Raw genomic sequence first — 18707 nt, 5'->3', positions numbered from 1 at the left:
CGCCGCAGACGCGCAGCGCTGTCGGCGATGAAGTAACGGCCAAGGAGCTTCTTGCGCATGAAAATAGCAGGAAAGCAATGAAAAGCGCGCAAAAGTTGCGAGGGAGGGCCGGCTTTTTTGGAAGCGACCCGCCGCGGGCCACCTTCCCCGCCTCCTTTCGGCGCCGGTAACGCTATAAATAAAACTGAAACCACCGCGCGCACACGCGAGCCTGCCAAAGCTCTCAGTGGGCGAGCAAGTCTCCGAAAGAAAGCAAGAAAGGGACGGCCAACGAGCCAAGACATATATCGCCTCGCGACGAGCGCAGAACGTGCCGCCAGTGCTCCCGCGCTCAGTCGACTCCAGACGTCCGAGCAGCGAGTTCCCTCCCGCACAGCTTGGAGATGTCGAGCGCCACGACCCAGACCCGCACCGAGGTGAAGAAGGTGCACCGGGTCTTCGAAGGCTCCAGCGCCGCGGATGTGCGGCGCCAGATGGACGACTTCGCCAAGGAGTTCCCGGACTGCATGCGCTACCTGGACGACATGTTCCCCGAGCACAAGCTGCTCGGCTCCAGCGGCGGACCGCCGAGGCCCGAGCGCCAGCAGAGCATTGTCAAGGAAGTCAAAGTGCTGCCCAGCGACGACAAGGACAAGATCTCCGTGGAGCTCGACGTCGAAGGCTTCAAGGCTGACGACATCTCACTGAAGGCCGTCGGCCGCAACATGACCATCCGCGCCTTCAACGAGAAGAGCGAAGGGGACACCACCGTCAGGCGCGAGCTCAAGAGGAACGTGGTGCTGCCCGAGGGCGTCGACGTCGAGAAGATCGCATGCAAGCTGACACCCGAGAACAAGCTCATCGTGCAGATCCCTCTTCCCGTGGAGAAGAGCCAGGGCGTCGAGTACCTTATTCCCGTGCGCTGCGAGATCGAGCGCAGCGTGAGCCGTGACAACTTCGGCGGCGCCAAGCCCGTCGAGCGATGAACGCCAGCGGCGGACGTCGGTCAGCCTCGTCTAGAGAACATTGGCATGCTCCATGGTCGGACTGGTTCACTGCCGGCTATCAGAAAATTTTGCCGCTTGTTTCTTAAAGGGACGTTTCCAGCGAAAGCGTCTACTCTGGTTGATGGTCTCAGTGACCTCACCTCGATAGGTAGTAGAACTCTCTAGACAGCCGCGATCGGCTCTGCACGATCCACGCCGAATAGCGATGGGCGAAGCTCGCGCTGTAGCAATCGCTGTTGCGGCGTCTTGTGGTTTTCTCTTTTGACGTATTATGTTCGTTTATTGTGGCTGCCATCAATTCTTTTGTACGTCGTTGTACACTCGCACCCGTCTGCGAGCAATGAAGTTGTTTATTTACTGCCTGACCAAGTGTGTCTGTTTCTCTGTCCAGGGCAGCCAGCGCCGATGTCACATGCCTCTGTGTGTTCGGTGCTTGCTGCCCTTGGTTGCTTACATCGGGGTTCAACTCTTATATTTAGAAAACGACATACCTACCTTATTAAGTGTGAATTTTTTTAACCGTCAACCGACTTAAAAAACTGTCAGAGATACGTCGGTGCGATCTGCGAACGTACGCTGTACAGCAAGACGCACATTACATTTGTGATAGAGCAATAATTAGACTTTAAAACAGAAATTACGTAGCCAACTTTTTTTTAACCTTCGCAGGCAACGTTATAATGCGAAACTGAAGGCCCTCAACACAGAAGGTGAGACTTGTTTTTAAGCTTTATTTGTCCGCAATGTGGTTTCGAAAATTTAATGTCAAAATTACGCATTTTAAATCTACATGAGTTGGCTTTCCCACGCTGCATATTTATCAACTGGTGTCTCTGCACGGAAAACTGTCGTCGAAATCACGTTAAGTGCTTTTATATGACAAGTGACCCAAAAGACATATGTATTTACGGTATTTTAAATGCGAGCGACACCATTTCTTTAATGTGCAACGCAGACAAGCCAACTCAACCAGATTTCAAACGTGAATTTTTGACGTTCCATATTTCAAACCACACTGCACATAAAGAATATTTATCTCTATTGATAGTCCTCAATATGGCATTATAAACTTGCCCACTAAAGTCAAAAATAAAAAGTTTATTACTTACTTTAGCTCATTATTTAAATGCTGCGCTTTACAACGTACACAATGTCCACCTTGCTACACAGTTGACCTGCGTAGGTCGTGCCGGCGTATCTGTGTTTTTAAAACAAAATATGTAAACGGTTAAAAAAATGGTGCCCTCTTTATATGTCTTTATAGGTGTATATAGAGGTATGTGTTATATTTAGTTCTGGTGTCTAATCTCAAAAAGCCTGTCACAATTTTTTTCCAAAGAGCTGATCTCAGTCAAGTGCGGTAAAAATCAAGTGACGTTTAATGTTAACCTTACCTTCGATTATAAACAACAGTAATGTTTTTGCTACGTTCATTTCTATGATTCATTAACTGTTTCTTGACGATCTTTAGTACTGCGATCTTCTTCCGCGCCTTGCTTGCTTTCGCAGCGTGTGCTATGTCAGAATGAGCTGGGCAGTCCTCGCTCCATGGACCATTCATTTTGCCAGCTGTAAAGGGGGAGCCCCACCGAAAGGAACTATGTGGCTGAGCTGAGCGCGATCCCGCTGACTTTCGGAACATCATTCGGAATTGCACATACTCACAGTGGTGTTTCTTTATCCTATACGAACATCGTGTGTGCTCCCCTTTTGGGACGTATTCGGGAACGCGCCGCACAGAATGAGCCGACTGAAAAGCATCCAGGGAAACATATCTGCACACCCAATGGTTCATCTGAACGCCCAGGTAGGTCTTGATTCATAGCGACAACATAATAAAGGAACACTGTTTGCGCATCGCACCGTAACACAACGTAGAAGACAAGAGCATGCGCAGCCATACTGAAGAGTCCCTTATGAAAGCCGAATTTAAGATATCAAGTTTTCAGTGATAAACTGTTGTAACCATGTTTGAAAAACGAGAAATGAAGACATTCCGCAGCAGTAAGTCTAATTGCAAATGTTTTTGCAGCAAAGTATGCGGCGCCTAATTTTGGCCCTGGCTGTGGCCTGTATGCTGAAGCCAACAAGTCAGGCAGGCCGCCCTGCAACGCCCTCGGAGCACACGTCACGCGCGACGTGTGCGCGACAGAAAGCAGTCTGCAGTATGGAGAGAGCACGTCACTGCCGTGGGATGTGCGGCGGCGCTCGGAAGTCACGTGTTGGCTAGCTCTATGCTGGCACCAGTGAGGGTGCTCCTTCGAGTCAATGCCGTACTGAAAGTGAAGGGACGACAGGCACGAGCTGACTCTTTTCCGAACAGTAAGCGGCCTTTAAATAGTATTTCAGACGGAGTCATTTCTAGCACTACAATCTGCGACTGTGGCATGGAATGAGCTATTTTAAGACTCTATCAGACAATATGGTATGGTTTTGATGTCCCGAAGCGACATATGCGCTATGAAGCAGGGTGTGTTGCTGGGCAAGTTGGTTTGACAGGCGCTATGAAGGGCGCCATAATGGAGGGCTCCGGATTAGTTTACGCCCTGATCAGGGTGCCTCTTCATGCGAGTTGTTTCGTCACGACGAAACTTGTAGCGCTTGAAAACGTGGGCAGACCACCAGACAGCAAACCAGTAGTAGGCTAGTTGTTGTTCTTTAAGGTGCGCTGACAATGCTCAGCACACGCTCGTTTTTTGCATTGCGCCTCCATCAAAACGCTGCCGCCATGGTCGAGATTCGACCCCGCGAAATTGTGACCCACATCCTAACTCCATAGCCACTGAGCCACCACGACAGGTTCTTCAGAAAGTGCTAGGCGCGAAATTGAAGTTCGGGAAAATCTATTAGAGGATAGCAGTATTGGCAGACCACCGCCGGGTGTAGTAAATTTGTAAACTATAATTGCTTCACTGTGTCGCCGCGAGTATCAGTTCAATATTAACAATTCCTGAGTCAATATCATCTATGATAATTCAGAGGAATGTTCAATATGACATAATTACTTTGTTAGAAACTTGAATGTTAAAAAAATAATTCATAAATGTTGCTAACATTAAATTTCTCGAGAGGACGAGGTGCGCGGCTCTAGATATCACACACATTCACATAGAAAATAAAACGCCGCGCAGCAACTATCGAAATACAATATGAGATACCATCTCTTGAAGTAAAAGGCAGTGTCGCGTTATACGCTGACCACCGCATTCACGACTACCAACATTTCTGTACAAAATGGAAGGAGGAGGAAGAGGTAGAAGAGGAAAGGCAGGGAGGTTAAGCGGAAGAATAATCGGTTTGCTACCCTACACGGGGGGAAGGGAGTGAGGGGATAAAAAAAGAAAGAGAAAGGAGAGTAGCAGAAAATTGAAGTCATTCTAAGAAGCCAGTGTTCGTTGAAGTCACAGCCTATCATGCAGGCCAGAAGTTCGCAAGAAGCGGAGCAGTCCCTTGGAGGCCTTCACCGCGGACGAGCGCCGCGGCCAGTGGCCGAGAATCTTCATTTCCGTCAGTGGACGTGGATCTAGACGCTCCAGCTCACGGCTGAGGGACTGCCTTTTGGCGCTGTAGGCAGGGCAGTCACAAAGAATGTGGGATACAGTCTCGTCATACCCGCAGATGGCACATGCAGGGCTGTCAGCCATATCGATTAATAAAGGGTAATGGTTGGTGAAAGCTACACCAAGCCACAGGCGACAGAGCAAAGCTTCTTCAAGTCGTGGTAGGCAGGATGGAAGCCAGAGATTCTGGTCGGGGTCCAAGGATTTTAAACGTGAATTGAAAAATTGGCCGGAATTCCACGCGGCAATCCTGATGTCCCGCGTAAGTGCGCGAAGGCTGCCCGCTGCGTCTGATCTCGAAATGGGGATCGACACAAAATCGCTGTCGTGGTGAGCAGTTCGCGGTGATTGCCTGCTATGCCGCTGTGCCCCGGTAGCCATTGGTAGATAATGTCATGTGCTGTATTGATGGCAGAGTGATGTAGTTGTCGAATTTCCGCGACCAGTTGTTCATGGGCTCCACGGCGAAGAGCAGCTTGTAAGCCTTGGAGGGCAGCTTTTGAGTCGGTGAAAATATACCACTGCTGAGGGCGCTGCTGATTCGTTAAAACAGATGCTTGGGCAAGTTGGTAACTCATTTTCACCGGAACAGCGCGCACTAAGACACAGACAAGAAGGGACAAAACGAAAGAAATACTGGAAGACTTCGAATGCACACAGAAGGGTAACAATAGCTAGAGATTTGATATTAACACAGGCGTTCGAGGGAACAGTGAGCACTAGAATTTGGCGTCGTCCCACGGCTTCAAAAATCATGTACTACTTGTTGCGACAAGGATAACACCTACGTCCTTTCTCCTAACCGAGCATGTAGAGGCTGATGAAAGATCAGAGTCCATTGGTGACCACAATCCCATCTTCACATCCCTTGACCTCGCTCCTCGTTTGGGTAACACTACCGCCGGCAGTGAACTGAAATGTTATTACCAAAAAACGAGAGCGTTGCTTCAGAAAAAGAACGTTCTGGAAATGTATGACGACGAAGTGGATGCAGCTTAAGAAAAGCTTCTCGACGCTAAAATTAGGCTGAGTTAGTATAAACCCATTACTCATAAAACAGCGTATTTTACTCTTCCCATCTATCCCCGGATGGCTGATTCAATACTAGGAGTAACTAAAATCAAAAGATTAGCTCTGGCATTACAATTCGAAGCAAAATACAAAAAAAAAATCTTTAATACAAAAAACCATACACAATAGTTCGAAACCTTTCATTCCTATTAATCCATAAGAACAAAAAGCAGTACTACAGCAAACTTATCTCCAAAGAAAAATGGGATTCTAAAGTGATATGGCGTGTAATCAGCTCTTTTAGAACATGATTCACCCAACACACCGTTTTACAGTTTTTAAGCACTTATCACGCAGACCTGACTGAAACATTTTGCGACTTTATTCAAATAGGCAGCAAGTTTTTGTCTCCCTCTAGTGTTTCATACTGTACAACTCTGCCACAAACACTAGCTATACGTTTGTATTCAAAGAACCTGCCGCACAGCATTTAACTGGCGACACTCGCCAAATGAAAGCAAATAAGGCCGTGGCTTATGATGAAATATTGCCAAACTCACTAAAGGGAAACATTGATGCTCTATGTCACGTCTCAGAAACGTATCTTCAATCATTCTTAACAGGGGTTTACCTCGAACAGTTGAAAATTGGGAGGGTAACACCTGCAACAAAGCGGATGATCCGAATGCTATGTTATCATACATGAAAACTCTTTTATTTATTTATATTTATTTATTTATTTATTTATTTATTTATTTATTTATACAAATACCGCACAGGTTCCACACTTGGAACATTGTGTGAGGGGAGGGGTTACAATATTTAGCAGACAAAAGATGGTACAAAGTGGAAAGAACAAAAGTAAACAATATTAAATACATTGGACTGCAAACAATTATTACACCGTACTTGAAAAAAAAACCGTAATATATTGACACAGAGGAAAAACAGCAAACAAATAGCGGCACTGCATGGATTTAACAACACATACGAACACAATTTATGTACAATATCATGGATGCATGAAGGTGGTCAATTCGTTTTTGAAGATTAATGGGTCACGTATGGTAGCAATGCAATCCGGAAGGCCATTCCAACACTTGATAGCACGTGGCAAAGCAGAAGAATTAAACGCGAGTGTTCGGCCGAATAGACGTTGGAAGCTAAGGTTATTATGTAGGCGACGTGAAGTGCGCATTGGGCGTGTAAGTGGCAGTGTGGACGCGTGACGACTGTAAATTAGTTTCTGTAGTAAGCAAAGAAGTGCGATATCCCTACGTGTCTGTAAACTTGTTAGCGATAAAGATAACTTGATGCTTGTTACGCTTGAATGACGGTTGTAGTCGTGAGAAATAAAACGCGCTGCGCGGTTCTGAATTGCTTCGAGTGAATGAATTAAATAAGCCTGATGTGGTGACCAGGTGGCTGATGCATATTCTAGTTGGGGACGAACAAATGTTAAGTATGCTAGCTTGCGGGTAGAAACAGGTGCGCTATGAAGATTTCTTTTCAGGTAGCCAAGCGTGCGCGATGCTTTGGCAGTTATGCATTGAATATGTTCCGCCCAAGAAAGATTAGAAGTCAGATAAACGCCAAGGTATTTATAGGAAGACGTGCGGGATAGTGTGACACTGTTAAGGGAATAAGTGAAGAGCGAGTTTGAATGCTTCCGGCTAACTGTCATGATTTTACATTTGTCAGTGTTAAGTGTCATTTGCCATGATGTGCACCAGTTAGTTACACATTCAAGGTCCTGCTGAAGAATTGCATGGTCAGTGGTTGAGCGGATTTGGCGATAAATTATACAGTCATCGGCGAACAGTCGAACTGATGATATAAGATGCGATGGCAGGTCATGTATGAAAATTGAAAATAATAAGGGACCGAGAACACTTCCCTGAGGGACGCCAGAAGTGACGTCACTAAGGGGTGATGAAAAGTTGTTTGTTACCGTGAACTGCTTACGAAAAGATATGAAGTTCCGGATCCAGGAGACAGTTAGCGAGTCTAAATTAAGCGACGATATTTTAGCTATAAGGCGACAATGGGCAACACGGTCAAACGCTCTGGAAAAGTCAATGAATATGCAGTCAGTCTGGTAGTTTTCATCCATGTTCTTGAATAAATCACTGGTAAGTTCAATTAGTTGTGTATCACAGGAAAACCCTTTTCTGAATCCGTCCTGGCGTGGGAAAAAGAAATCATTGTTCTCGAGATGGCGCGTTAGAAGTTAGTAGCTAAGAGAATACCAGAATTTATTAACAGATAGGAGGTATTTACGCCCAGTCAGCATTGCTTCCGTAATTATATCATTCTGTGGCTGTAGTAGTACTTTCAGCGGTAGTAATAGATAATAGTGCATTTAACAATGACAAAACTAGATTAGGCATGATCCTAGACCGAAAACCTTTTGACTCAGCAGATAGTAACATATTATTAACATTAGAACAATGCGGTTTCTGTGGGCTCATGATTGCTTTCTTAATAAGCTATTTACTAATCGTACTCAAAATGTGAAGATAATGCTTAGAAGATAAGGGCTACGAGTCTCCACTAAAAAAAGTTAAAATTGTAGTGGCACAGGGTTCGGTTCTTGGCCCCCCATTTTCGTATTTTGTTAGATATTTATAAGGGACTACTCTAATTCCCTTCAGTGCGCACAGCCAGTTCTATACGCCAGTGACAGAGGTCGCATTGTAACATATCTCTTAAGTAAAAGAAGCCTAGATTGTTACAAATACCGAGGTGCAGAACACAATGAAATCGTTTATAGACAACAAGCTGTTACTTAACATTAGGAACATTAGGAAAAATAGGTTTCCAGTTTTCACCTCTGACAGGCCACAGGTGCTTAAACAATGTGCACTAGAGGTAGGAGGAATACCTTTTGGTCAATATTTGGTAGATACAAGTATTTAGAATTAACTTTAGGTGAATCTATTAGACTCCTCCCTTATAAACACTGCGCAAGAAATAAACCTTCACCTGCACTACATTATTTACGCACGAAAGCATTTCTTTCAGTTAGTTCATTGTCATGTAACATGCTGCATTCAGTCATGGGGCTCCACTAATAATATCAGCATCGGTACCTTGGCATTCGTCATCAGAACCACTTAACGAACACCTTAGCATCATGCCTTTTCATTTTACTCGCAATTACAAGACTGCACTGTTCGTGAACAGCATTGGGTGGAAGACTTTGGCAATACGAAGAAAAGTCTGCAGGCTGAAGTTCTTGCACAGCATTTACAATGATTGTGCCGGTATTAATAAGAGCACTTATCTAATGCAGCCATATTACATTTCGGATAGACTAGACAACACGAAAAATATTAAGAGTTTTCATTGCCGCATTAATTCATTTCAGTATTCGTTTTTCTCTTACACAATTCTGGACTGGAATAAGCTGTCATGTGGTTTGTGCACCTGATTCACAAAGTGCTGTTTAAATGATGATGTGATCTATTTCTTCCACGTCTCGTGCGTTTACCAGCCCTGTGCTGATGTGTTATCACTCATACTACTTGTGAACTCATTTAGCCTTCTTTTAGTGTGTTTTAAGCAAACAAGGGAAGGGGGATGAGGGGCTCGTTATAAATATGAGAGAAGCCAACAGCCACTGAAACCAAGGAGCACAGGGGATTTTTTTTTTTATTTTTTTTGTGGTGTTGCTCAAGTAAGAACATTACTGAATATGTTTTCGCTTAAAGCTAATTGATTAGAAAAGCAGAAGAAAAAACAACCACATGCCGCCGGTGTGTTTTGTTATCCTTGCTGACATGTTTCCCAATATCTTCTTTGCATGTGTTATTGTAGGTAGGAATATCCCCCCTACAATAATGCCTCATGGGCGCCGTAGGTACTTGCAATAAATAAATAAATAAGTGCACCTCATAATTCTTGTATCTTGCTACATCCTTCGTGTAACACTAGACACAGTAATAACCGTAATCTCTATCTACGTATAGCACAGAATTGTACAGACGTAAACAGTAGCATTATTCATCGCTAAAGTGTGCAGTGTGTCGTTTTACTGAGCATTAAGCACCTCTCCAACATTGCAACCGCTATAAAATGACACTTATTATAACAGCAAGCGCCCCACACTTTACTACATAAATGCTCAAATGTTGCAACCATAGTCAACTGCCTGCACGAAATATTGCTTTTTTGCCGTGGATCCGTGACTAGCCATCGGCTTACAGTCCCGTTGCTAACATCAACTTTAATTTTATGTATCTTTTCTGCGCAAAGATAAACTAAGAATGAAAAGACGCCGCATGTAGGGCAGTCGAGAAACATATCTGCCAGTTCCCTTTCTGGCTTTAGTCACGCAGCTACGTTCGGTGGCAACTGCACATTGTACGGCAATACTAGCTGGCAGTTTTTATAACTGAAAACTTGTTTAGCCTCATTTCACTCCACATTTTTTTTCATCAACAGTAAAAAAAACAATTAATGGACTTTAACATGCCATAACAACCACCAGGATATGGGTGAGGCCCTAATAATAAACTCCGGCTTCATTGTCATAACATGAGATAGTTAATTAGAGCAAAAATGTGAGTAAACGACTGCTGTACTGTATCCCTGTATGAATTTTCAACCCCCGCGTGAATAAATCCCGCGAACCCCGTCTGCAGAGCAGGAAACTCTACCCACCGAACAACCACGGGTGATGTCATGAACATTGTAAGTTAAATCTTAAGCTGAGAAAAATGAGAGGTCTGATGTATAAAGCAGGTATAAACACGGAATTCATTTCGAAGCTTTGATGACTACCACTTCGATCATTTTTGTTCTGGTTTCCATGGGATCTCATGATAACTAGCAAACCCTGATGACAACTGGCAGAGTGTTTATCGTGAATAACACATTTCAAGGCAGTTTTCCAACCGGCACCCATCGATTCAAAAGGTGTTCGTGCATTCGAAGGCATTTGCTACATTTCCAAGGGGTTAAGAAATTTTGCAAAGATCAAAACGGGCAACAGTTCAGCAAACATGAAAAAAAGAGCAGTCATATGCAGAACAAACTAAATATTGCGACGATGTGTGACCTGCCCTTACACGTCGACATCTCGCGCCTGCCTTCTTCACAAGCTAAAAAAAGCCGTTTGTTCGTGTGTTGAAAAAGAATAAATTAACAAACAGCAGTTGACACATTGGTGACAGCGATGTGCGTGCGCACGGGCATGCGTGCGTGTGTAAAAACACTTTTCATTCTGACGTGGAATCCTATCTGAAAGCTTCTGTTTAGGTACTGAGAATCTAGCCAAATCGCATGTCCATTCCACAGGGAGTAGGTGAAAGGGTAACAAACGACACAACAAACCAGAAAGGTTGCGAAGAAGGCAGGAAATCTAGGAGTTGCGAAGGCAAACTAAAGGCACAGCTTGGCTGTCGAAACGCCTAGTTTACAGCGGGTCGTAGAACGAAATAGCGACGGGTTCTGCCTGAATGCACTGTTTTCAGTGCCGTGTTGGTGCCCCCGTGCGTTAATAGTCTGCGCATAATAAAAACTGCATAATATCCTGATTTAGGAAGGGCGTCTCACTTTTTCCGTGCACTGCCACATCGGACAAAAGGTGACATTTGAAATTTTTTATTAGCATACTTTACTGTGTTCCACTTTAGCTAGGCGTTTCATATCTAGTGAGCGGAATACTAGGACCGTATCAAATAATTCAGCTATACTTCTTTGTTCATGCTTACGAACAACAAATGTAAGGGGATGATTTGAAAATTTGCGTCGCGTTTCGTTCCGCTCTCCCCAATGTATTGTATGGTGTGTGATGTGTAACGTCCCGAAGCGACAGATGGGCTATGGGAGACGCCGTAGTGGAGGCTCCCGATTAATTTCGACAAGTTCTCTAATAAGCGCCCTTATCGCGCGGACATCGACTGTATCGAAATACGACCGGGGCTCTCGAGATTCGTCCTCGGCTCAGCAGTGGAGAGCTATACCGAATGAACACTGCGACGGTCCACACTCTGCGTGGATTAGAGCGCATAGAACTGAAATCGGAGGTGAGAACACTATGATCATTCCAGTAGCAGACGCAACGCACCAGGCGGAAATGTCGTTTGCGGTCGGTGCTTGAAAGCAGCGGGACACCTATTGGCTGCTCATCAGCTGCGCTCTGCTCTGCTGCCTTTATTTCTCTTCCCCTAACGGAACGTAAAGCACCGAATATATATCAGATTAACATATTCGCTTCTGCTTTCCCTTCTGTATTCTCTCGTACGTGACGCGTATTTTGCTGACTGAAGTGAGCTTGAAATTGGCCGCTTAGTCATCGCAGCGTTGGGCTGCCGCTTTCAGCCTTATTTTGGGCAAACTATTAAGGAAAGGGCATCCTATAAAACACACGTAAAACCGCCAGTATCTGTGGCGGTGATGCACTTTGGCCCATTTCTGTGGCTGCAAGTGCTTGAACTGAACTCGCAGTATTGTTTGCAGTATACTCAATACCGCTGACGCCAAGCGAGCAGCGGCCTTCCATTTCGTCTCCCATGCAAGGTGGAGGAAACGGCGAAATCCGCACAGACTACGTTAATTCACTTCCCGAGGTGATGAAATGGAGCAATTCAATGGACCTATGAGTACGTCACGCGCGCATTGCCGACGCAGCGTGTGAGTCAGCTCCTCGCGCAACCCACATGATTGCATGAAACGCGTCAAGAAACGGGAAATCTGCGCCGCGAAGGCAAACGAATGCAATGCGAAAGGCTGACGCCAAGTTCTCGGAATGAGTCACTTGAAGACCATTATTTACTTGGAGTGACCTCTTGATTTTCATTGTCCCAGTTACTATTATTAAAAACAGCAGGAAATGGTAAGATAATCCTCAGGCAGCGGCTGAACGATTATAACCGTGCGCTAGGCCCCACTCGTTCGCTACCTCCCTGCTGGCCTATCTCGGCACCTTGTCAGGACCGCAGCTCGTAAACGAACCTCGCGACAGCTGGTATCCATTCCACGAACGCGGAGTTTGGCTCAAGTGACGTCGACAAGCCCAACACTTTCCACCGCGTTTAACCTACCAGGCAAAGGAGGGCGCCACCGGCGTCATCGGGAGGACGGTTGTAATCTTGCCAGATGCCACTCGTCAGACCGCTTTGAGAAGTGGCGCTTTCTAAACTTAGACCCCGTGTTCGTAGCCTGTGACGTAGCTCGAGGAAGAGGAAAAGAGGGCGGCTGGCTCTTCGCCTTCGTTTCGCAGTAGACAGAGCTCTGGACGCCGGCGCGCCAGATCTCACCGCGGTTTGCCCGCGTGCCGAGGGAGCCTAGCTCGTCCATAAATACCCCGAGGGGGGTGTCGCTCCGCAATGGACAGGTCGCCCTGGTCCCGAAGAGAAGCGCCGGAGTCTCCGATGGCGCGCAGCGAGATCGTCATCCCAATCCACTCCCTGCAGAGTGTCCCACAGGAGTCGTACCGGACCGAGGTGCGGCGTCATGTGCAACAAGTCCTGGAGCGGGCAGCGGCGAGGCCCGAGCACGACCTGCGTCGCGAGCTGAGTTCCATGTTCAACCGTTTTCCCATGAGGTCGCGGCTTCTGTACGGCTTCGACGACTTCGATGACTTCTTCCGCGACATCGTTCCGGCGCCCACGTTCCCGTCGTTCGAGAAAGCCTTCCGCGAGGTGAAAACCACAGTGGACGAGCACAACAAGCTCCTGATGGAAGTTGACGTGCACGAGTACGAGCCGGAGGAGATTACGGTCAAGGCCATCGACGGCCGCCTCCTGGTGCACTGCAAGCGGCAGCGCGCCGGCTGCACAAAGGAGACCCACCGCGAGATCTCGCTGCCGGACGGCGTGGACGTTGAGAGCATCACCTCCAACCTGACCGCAGACGGCAGGCTCAAGATCTGCGCTCTTCTACCGGGAGCTTACGGCTCCCAGGCGCAGCCCGTGCAGCACGCCACGGCCGAGCCCGAAGGAGACCAGAAGGCCGAGGCGTACCTGTATGTCAATGACTACTGAGCGACACGATGAGGAAAGCGGCTGACTCGGATCGGATTTCAGTTCGAGCGAACCTCGCACTGAAACCCGAGCTGAGCTCGGCACACCCCACTCCACATTTTCTGTGCGGCGCTTGCGGTGTAGGCACTGACCGTGCTGTTGCGCGCCTCGTTCTCTGTACCAACTGCAGGCAGCGAGCCTCTTTCAGGAATTTGCCACTTAATATCTGATGCTTTCACAGTAGTCAACTACAGCACTACAATGGTGCACTTGATCTAGCGAGAGCAGAAAACACTCATTAAGCTGTTTGCGAGCTACTGAAGAAAGAAGGGAAACTTATCCTTAAAGAAGCTCGTGTCCTGTATGTTGTTCTCCAAACACTGAAGTCTGCGCCGGTTTCTGGATTATAACTAACTCGAGAGAGTGCCGTGCTCGTTAAAGCAATTCAGATTTGGTCAGCAGAGCGAACATGCCCCGGATGTGGAATGTACGCATCTGACAAATGAGCTGTTGTTAGCAAACGCTCCTACGGGTTGAGCGACAAAAGTCGCAAAACTATCAGCATATGTAGTCGTCAATGAAATTTAGGTTATGTGATGCAAAGGTGAGCTGGCAGTGGGGCCTTGTCTGTTTGCTGCGTGTAGTGAACTCAGGGTCTTGTTACTGATGCTGTGTTTAGAGCGCCTGGCAGAAAAAGAACGAAATGGAAAATTTATATTCTTTAGGTCGTCCGTGATCACGTAATTTTCTTTTCATAATTCTTGAATGCACACAACTGTTACAGCACAGCATGAAAAATGTCTAGACTACGGAAACATCTCAAACCTTTTTTCGCAAACGGCATCACTAGTAGAGGTAACCTTGCTTCCTAATACGCGCTGCCCACGGGTTGTGTGACCTTGCCTGCATTTTCACTCTTCCTGATCTTGTTACAAGCAGTGGCATGAGTTACGGAAGCTCTGCGAGTGATATACAGGTCAGGCAACGAAATGACATTGATGTCTACGCAGCTACGTTTCAAGTCTGTTTCAAACTGCTACATCGTGAAAACTCAGTCGTAACTGGCATTCCTCCAATACTTGTGAAGTATCTCTATTTTTGTTGGCTTTTTCAGAGGCACTTTTAGCTTAAAGCCATTGTGAAGGTAAACTGCGACATTGATGTCAAGACATCGCTGCACAGTATAAGAATGCGCTTTTGGAATGAGCTTTCCCTTTCTTAGATCATTACCAGACGTTTTTCTGTCAGGGAGAGAAACGTAGATTTATAAGTGCGCATGATATTTTCCGAGCTGCTTGTATTGAAGCCTAGCACTGAAAAGAATTGTGAATGGTTCACACTACGATAGCAACTATGAAGTTGTTGATACCTGTTTTCTGTATTTTCGTTTTAACGTAGCTTAGCTTATATTCATGTGGTGGGATCGGCACAGCTTTTTTTTTAATGTGCTATCGTTTTTCTTTGTTACACCCAGTGATTGAAATGTTTAGCGCGGTCTCGTTTCCGCGCCTGTTTCCCTTTATTTGTGTAATATATGCCAAAAATTTAGGCCGTGCTTTGTAAGAGGCGAATGCTTAGGCTCTTTCTGCTGTACAATAAGCGTCACTTGAAGCCGTTATCTTCATTTTTCTGCCCACATCCCTTTTTGTACAAAAATATAAATGTTTACAGAATAAATAAACTTCTTCTCATGTTCACGAAAACTTCTTTTACACTTTAGTGCCGGAAAAAACCAGCGTAAAACCGGGAGCCTCACAGAGGCTCCCGGTTCTGACGCGAGTGCTGCGTTTGGTTTGGTTTGGCGTATATGGGGTTTCACGTCCCAAAGCGACTCCGGCTATGAGGGACGCCGTAGTGAAGGGCTCCGGAAATTTCGACCACCTGGGATTCTTTAACGTGCACTGACATCGCAGAGTACACGGGCCTCTGGAATTTCGCCTCCATCGAAATTCAACAGCCGCGGTCGGGATCGAACCCGCGTTTTTCGGGCCAGCAGCCAAGCACCATAACCACTGAGCCCCCGCGGCTGCCGCGAGTGCTGCGTGTTAAGCCCAAGTGCTCAAAATAATCTAAATGGCTGCGCTTCGATTAGAGTTAAAATTGATGCATCAGAGGGCTAGTTTTTGCCTTGTAAGATATATTTCCATGTCGATTCTTTAAAATGACCCCAAATGGAATGTGACACTGAGTTTAGATAGCGGTAATTAGATGCCATGTTTCTGCCTTTTTTTGACGAGAGCGACTGGCACATTGACTACTGTGTGTCCACATTTCACACCAAAATATGTAATAGTCTTGTATGAGTTAATTAGCAGAAGCAATTTAGGGTGTCAACGGCCGCCATGTAAAAGATTTTTGTTGCTGAACACCATTACCAGGCACTCCTAAGCACGACTGAGGTGTCAACTGAGGCAGAGAGCTGGTTATGCGCCTTTTCTTTCCACGAAACCGACGGAGGGTTTGGACTGAAAATAGGACAAAACTGGGAACTGGAGCATTTGCTTCGTGCAAGCGGGCCCTGGGGTCCGTAAAGTGTATCGGGAACGCGATCGAATCGAGGATCTCAAGCGGAAGAAGCCAGAGTATGCGCGTGAGTGTACAGACGGCAAAACAGGCCTGTGAGAAGCCCAACCGAGCGGCCACCTGTGAAACGTCAAAATGTGCCTGCCACTACAAGCTTCTAGGCTACTAATGCCAATGAGCTTTCAGTGAAGAATGCGCTAATTCAGCAAGCTTAGATCCAATAATTTATCTTTTGAATTGACTGCACTGGCAGGCGGGTCGAGCTTTTCATGATTACAGTAAGTGTTTCGTGGAAGTACTATAGATGACGGTACGTCGGTATTCATGGATTTACTACGAAGATTCGCACATTAACGTCATGCCTAGGGACAGAAGTGGCCTGATGTTGTGAGCCCCAACAAAACTAAACGGACTAGACAACGCGCCTTCTTCGCTCCTGCTGTTCAAATGCACGCTCATATTGGTGGAAATTTCCGGAGCCCTTCACCACGGCGTACCTCATAGCCTGAGTCACTTTGGGACGTTAAACCCCATAAACCAAACCTAACCATATTGCCCATAACCACACAAAGAGACAGTAGCAGAGGAAGCGAATAGCACTCAGCGTTAGTGTTTTCTCAGCTGACTTCTGCTTTCCATCAGGCTGCCGCCTGTGCCCACTTTCAAGAAAGAAACTTTCAAAGCGTGCACAAGCAAGAACAAGGGAAACTAGTGTGAAGGAGCCGCTCACACGAACATACTAATAACGACTTACACGTAATAAACCGATAAAATTAAACCTAAAATGACCGGTAATGCGCCGCCCTAAGCATGCGGCTGCTGGTGTCTGGTAATTTTTATTTTCATTTTTGTAGTTGCAGTGGCACTTCTGGCGAACCCGGAGGACACATCTAGCAGTGAATAGCACTCACGAACCTGTATGCCAAGACGGCCTGAATAATGACCCAGTCGAGTCGACTGGGTCATTATTCGCAATGCGCGAAACGCAATTCTACTAACGTCAAAGGAACAGTCAAAAAGTGGACTCTCTCTGCGGGTTAAGGGCTAGTAGCTGCGTTTTCAAACTCCACCCTTTCCTGCTGCTGGCAACACGCACAGACCTAACATTTTGTGTTTTTCTGCAGCAACGTGCTCACCAAATCTGTTCACGATTTTTTCATGAGCTGGTGCAAAAGCGTATGTCGGATTTTCTTGAAGGCGGCTGTTCTTCAAGCCAGGGCTTCTTAGTAAAGGTGGTTAAGCCTCATGCAAAGGTTGCAATAACACGTTCGGCAAACTCTGCTCCTTCCAAACACGGCTCTCGCATTCGGATTGATGGCAACTAGCATCTCTCCACTAAAAGGGGAAATGCTAGTTGGCGAACTATGCATATGAATGCACTTGACCGCCATGTATTTGCGATGTGCATTCTTAAGTGATGAGCGCCCAATGACTCTCTTCGAATTAAACGGTTGTTGTTAAAACTAAATATGACAGGGCCCTCAAAACCAACCATAGTGTGGTGTCCAGTGGATTTTGGGGCCTTTCTTTTCGCGCTGCCTTTTAAGGAAAAATAAACTTGTTCCAGTGGAACCTGTATACAGACGCTTGGCTCGTTGAGCTGCGGCAGGCTTCTGCCAGTACACAGATAATTAGACACAGCCAAGACCGCTGTGGCGCAGACAGATGAGAACACAAGTAACAATGCTGCATGAGAGGCGCAAGCATACCATGTCATTATCGTGCTCCATTTCTACCAGTCAGCAGATTTACCGACTTACACAGCTTCATATCAAATACACGGCTCTGATATCAGCAACTTGTGCGATGAGGATGAGAACCATTGAGAGATGTGGTATATCGTTACGTAGAGATATCGCGGAAGGAACGCTGCGTTTTTAAGTGATATCTGTAGGAAAACATACAGAAACAGGCGAGTAGCACACTCTGAAAGCCTTTCTTTGAAAGCTTGCTTGCTGCAAAAGAACTCACAATGGGCGTGGTAAAGTGCGAAACAGCCCGTGAGCCTGCGCGATTTCACCAAGATTCGACCGTTAACGACTGTACGTCGCCTATCGTGTCATGGCGGACGCCTACTCTCCGCGGTCATCAGAAAAGGCTTTCAGAGCAACTTGTGGGCCTGTCCTTTTCTTAATGCCGTTTGTGCACAGCCCCAAAACAACTATCAGGCACAGTGACGGATCTATCGGTAGGCACGAGAGCCATCGCTTGCTCTAAGCCAGCCGCCGTGCAGCAATGCAGGAAAGGGAAGAGGCACAATGTCAAGGTGGTCGTGCTCGCCTGAAAAGAATTAAGTAGGTAGACCTGCATCCCAGCATTTAGCGACTGCGCCCGAGAAGAAGAGAATTCTTCCGGCATTTTTAACACATGTCGAAGACATTGCGTTTACCTTCCATTTAACGGATCTGTCCACAGAACGCCAAAATCTACCTTTTCAGCTAAGAATGCCGCATATATATATATTTGGCGTGGAACACAGAAAAGTAAAACGTGTATTTGCATCAGTTGGTTTGTGCTAAGGAAAGTAAAACTGCCCGAAAAAGACATGGACAAAATCGCGACACGTAGCAATGCAACCGCGAGCGCATACATTGCGAGAGTGGAAGCTGGGGCGAGTTGGGGACGGTTCACTTGACACATAGCGCTAAAGAGACACG

General features: G+C 46.4%; 2 protein-coding genes across 2 annotated transcripts; both read left to right on the top strand.

Annotated features, from left to right (window-relative positions):
* Nucleotides 1–195: 195 nt before the first annotated feature.
* Nucleotides 196–1351, top strand: LOC149327967 (heat shock protein 30-like). The gene has a single exon (XM_089564144.1). The coding sequence runs from the start codon at nt 384–386 to the stop codon at nt 963–965; it is 582 nt and encodes a 193-aa protein (XP_089420270.1). The 5' UTR covers nt 196–383; the 3' UTR covers nt 966–1351.
* An 11389-nt stretch (nt 1352–12740) lies between these two features.
* On the top strand, nt 12741–15220 carry LOC149327966 (uncharacterized). Its single transcript, XM_089563990.1, has one exon. The coding sequence runs from the start codon at nt 12892–12894 to the stop codon at nt 13546–13548; it is 657 nt and encodes a 218-aa protein (XP_089420116.1). The 5' UTR covers nt 12741–12891; the 3' UTR covers nt 13549–15220.
* Nucleotides 15221–18707: the final 3487 nt, after the last annotated feature.

The sequence above is a fragment of the Amblyomma mixtum genome, chromosome 10 (genome assembly GCF_055824585.1).
Source record: "Amblyomma mixtum isolate Tamu chromosome 10, ASM5582458v1, whole genome shotgun sequence".
Taxonomy (NCBI): Eukaryota; Metazoa; Arthropoda; class Arachnida; order Ixodida; family Ixodidae; genus Amblyomma; species Amblyomma mixtum.
Note: the sequence above shows the minus strand (reverse complement) of the source record. Positions and strands in the feature narration are given on the sequence as shown.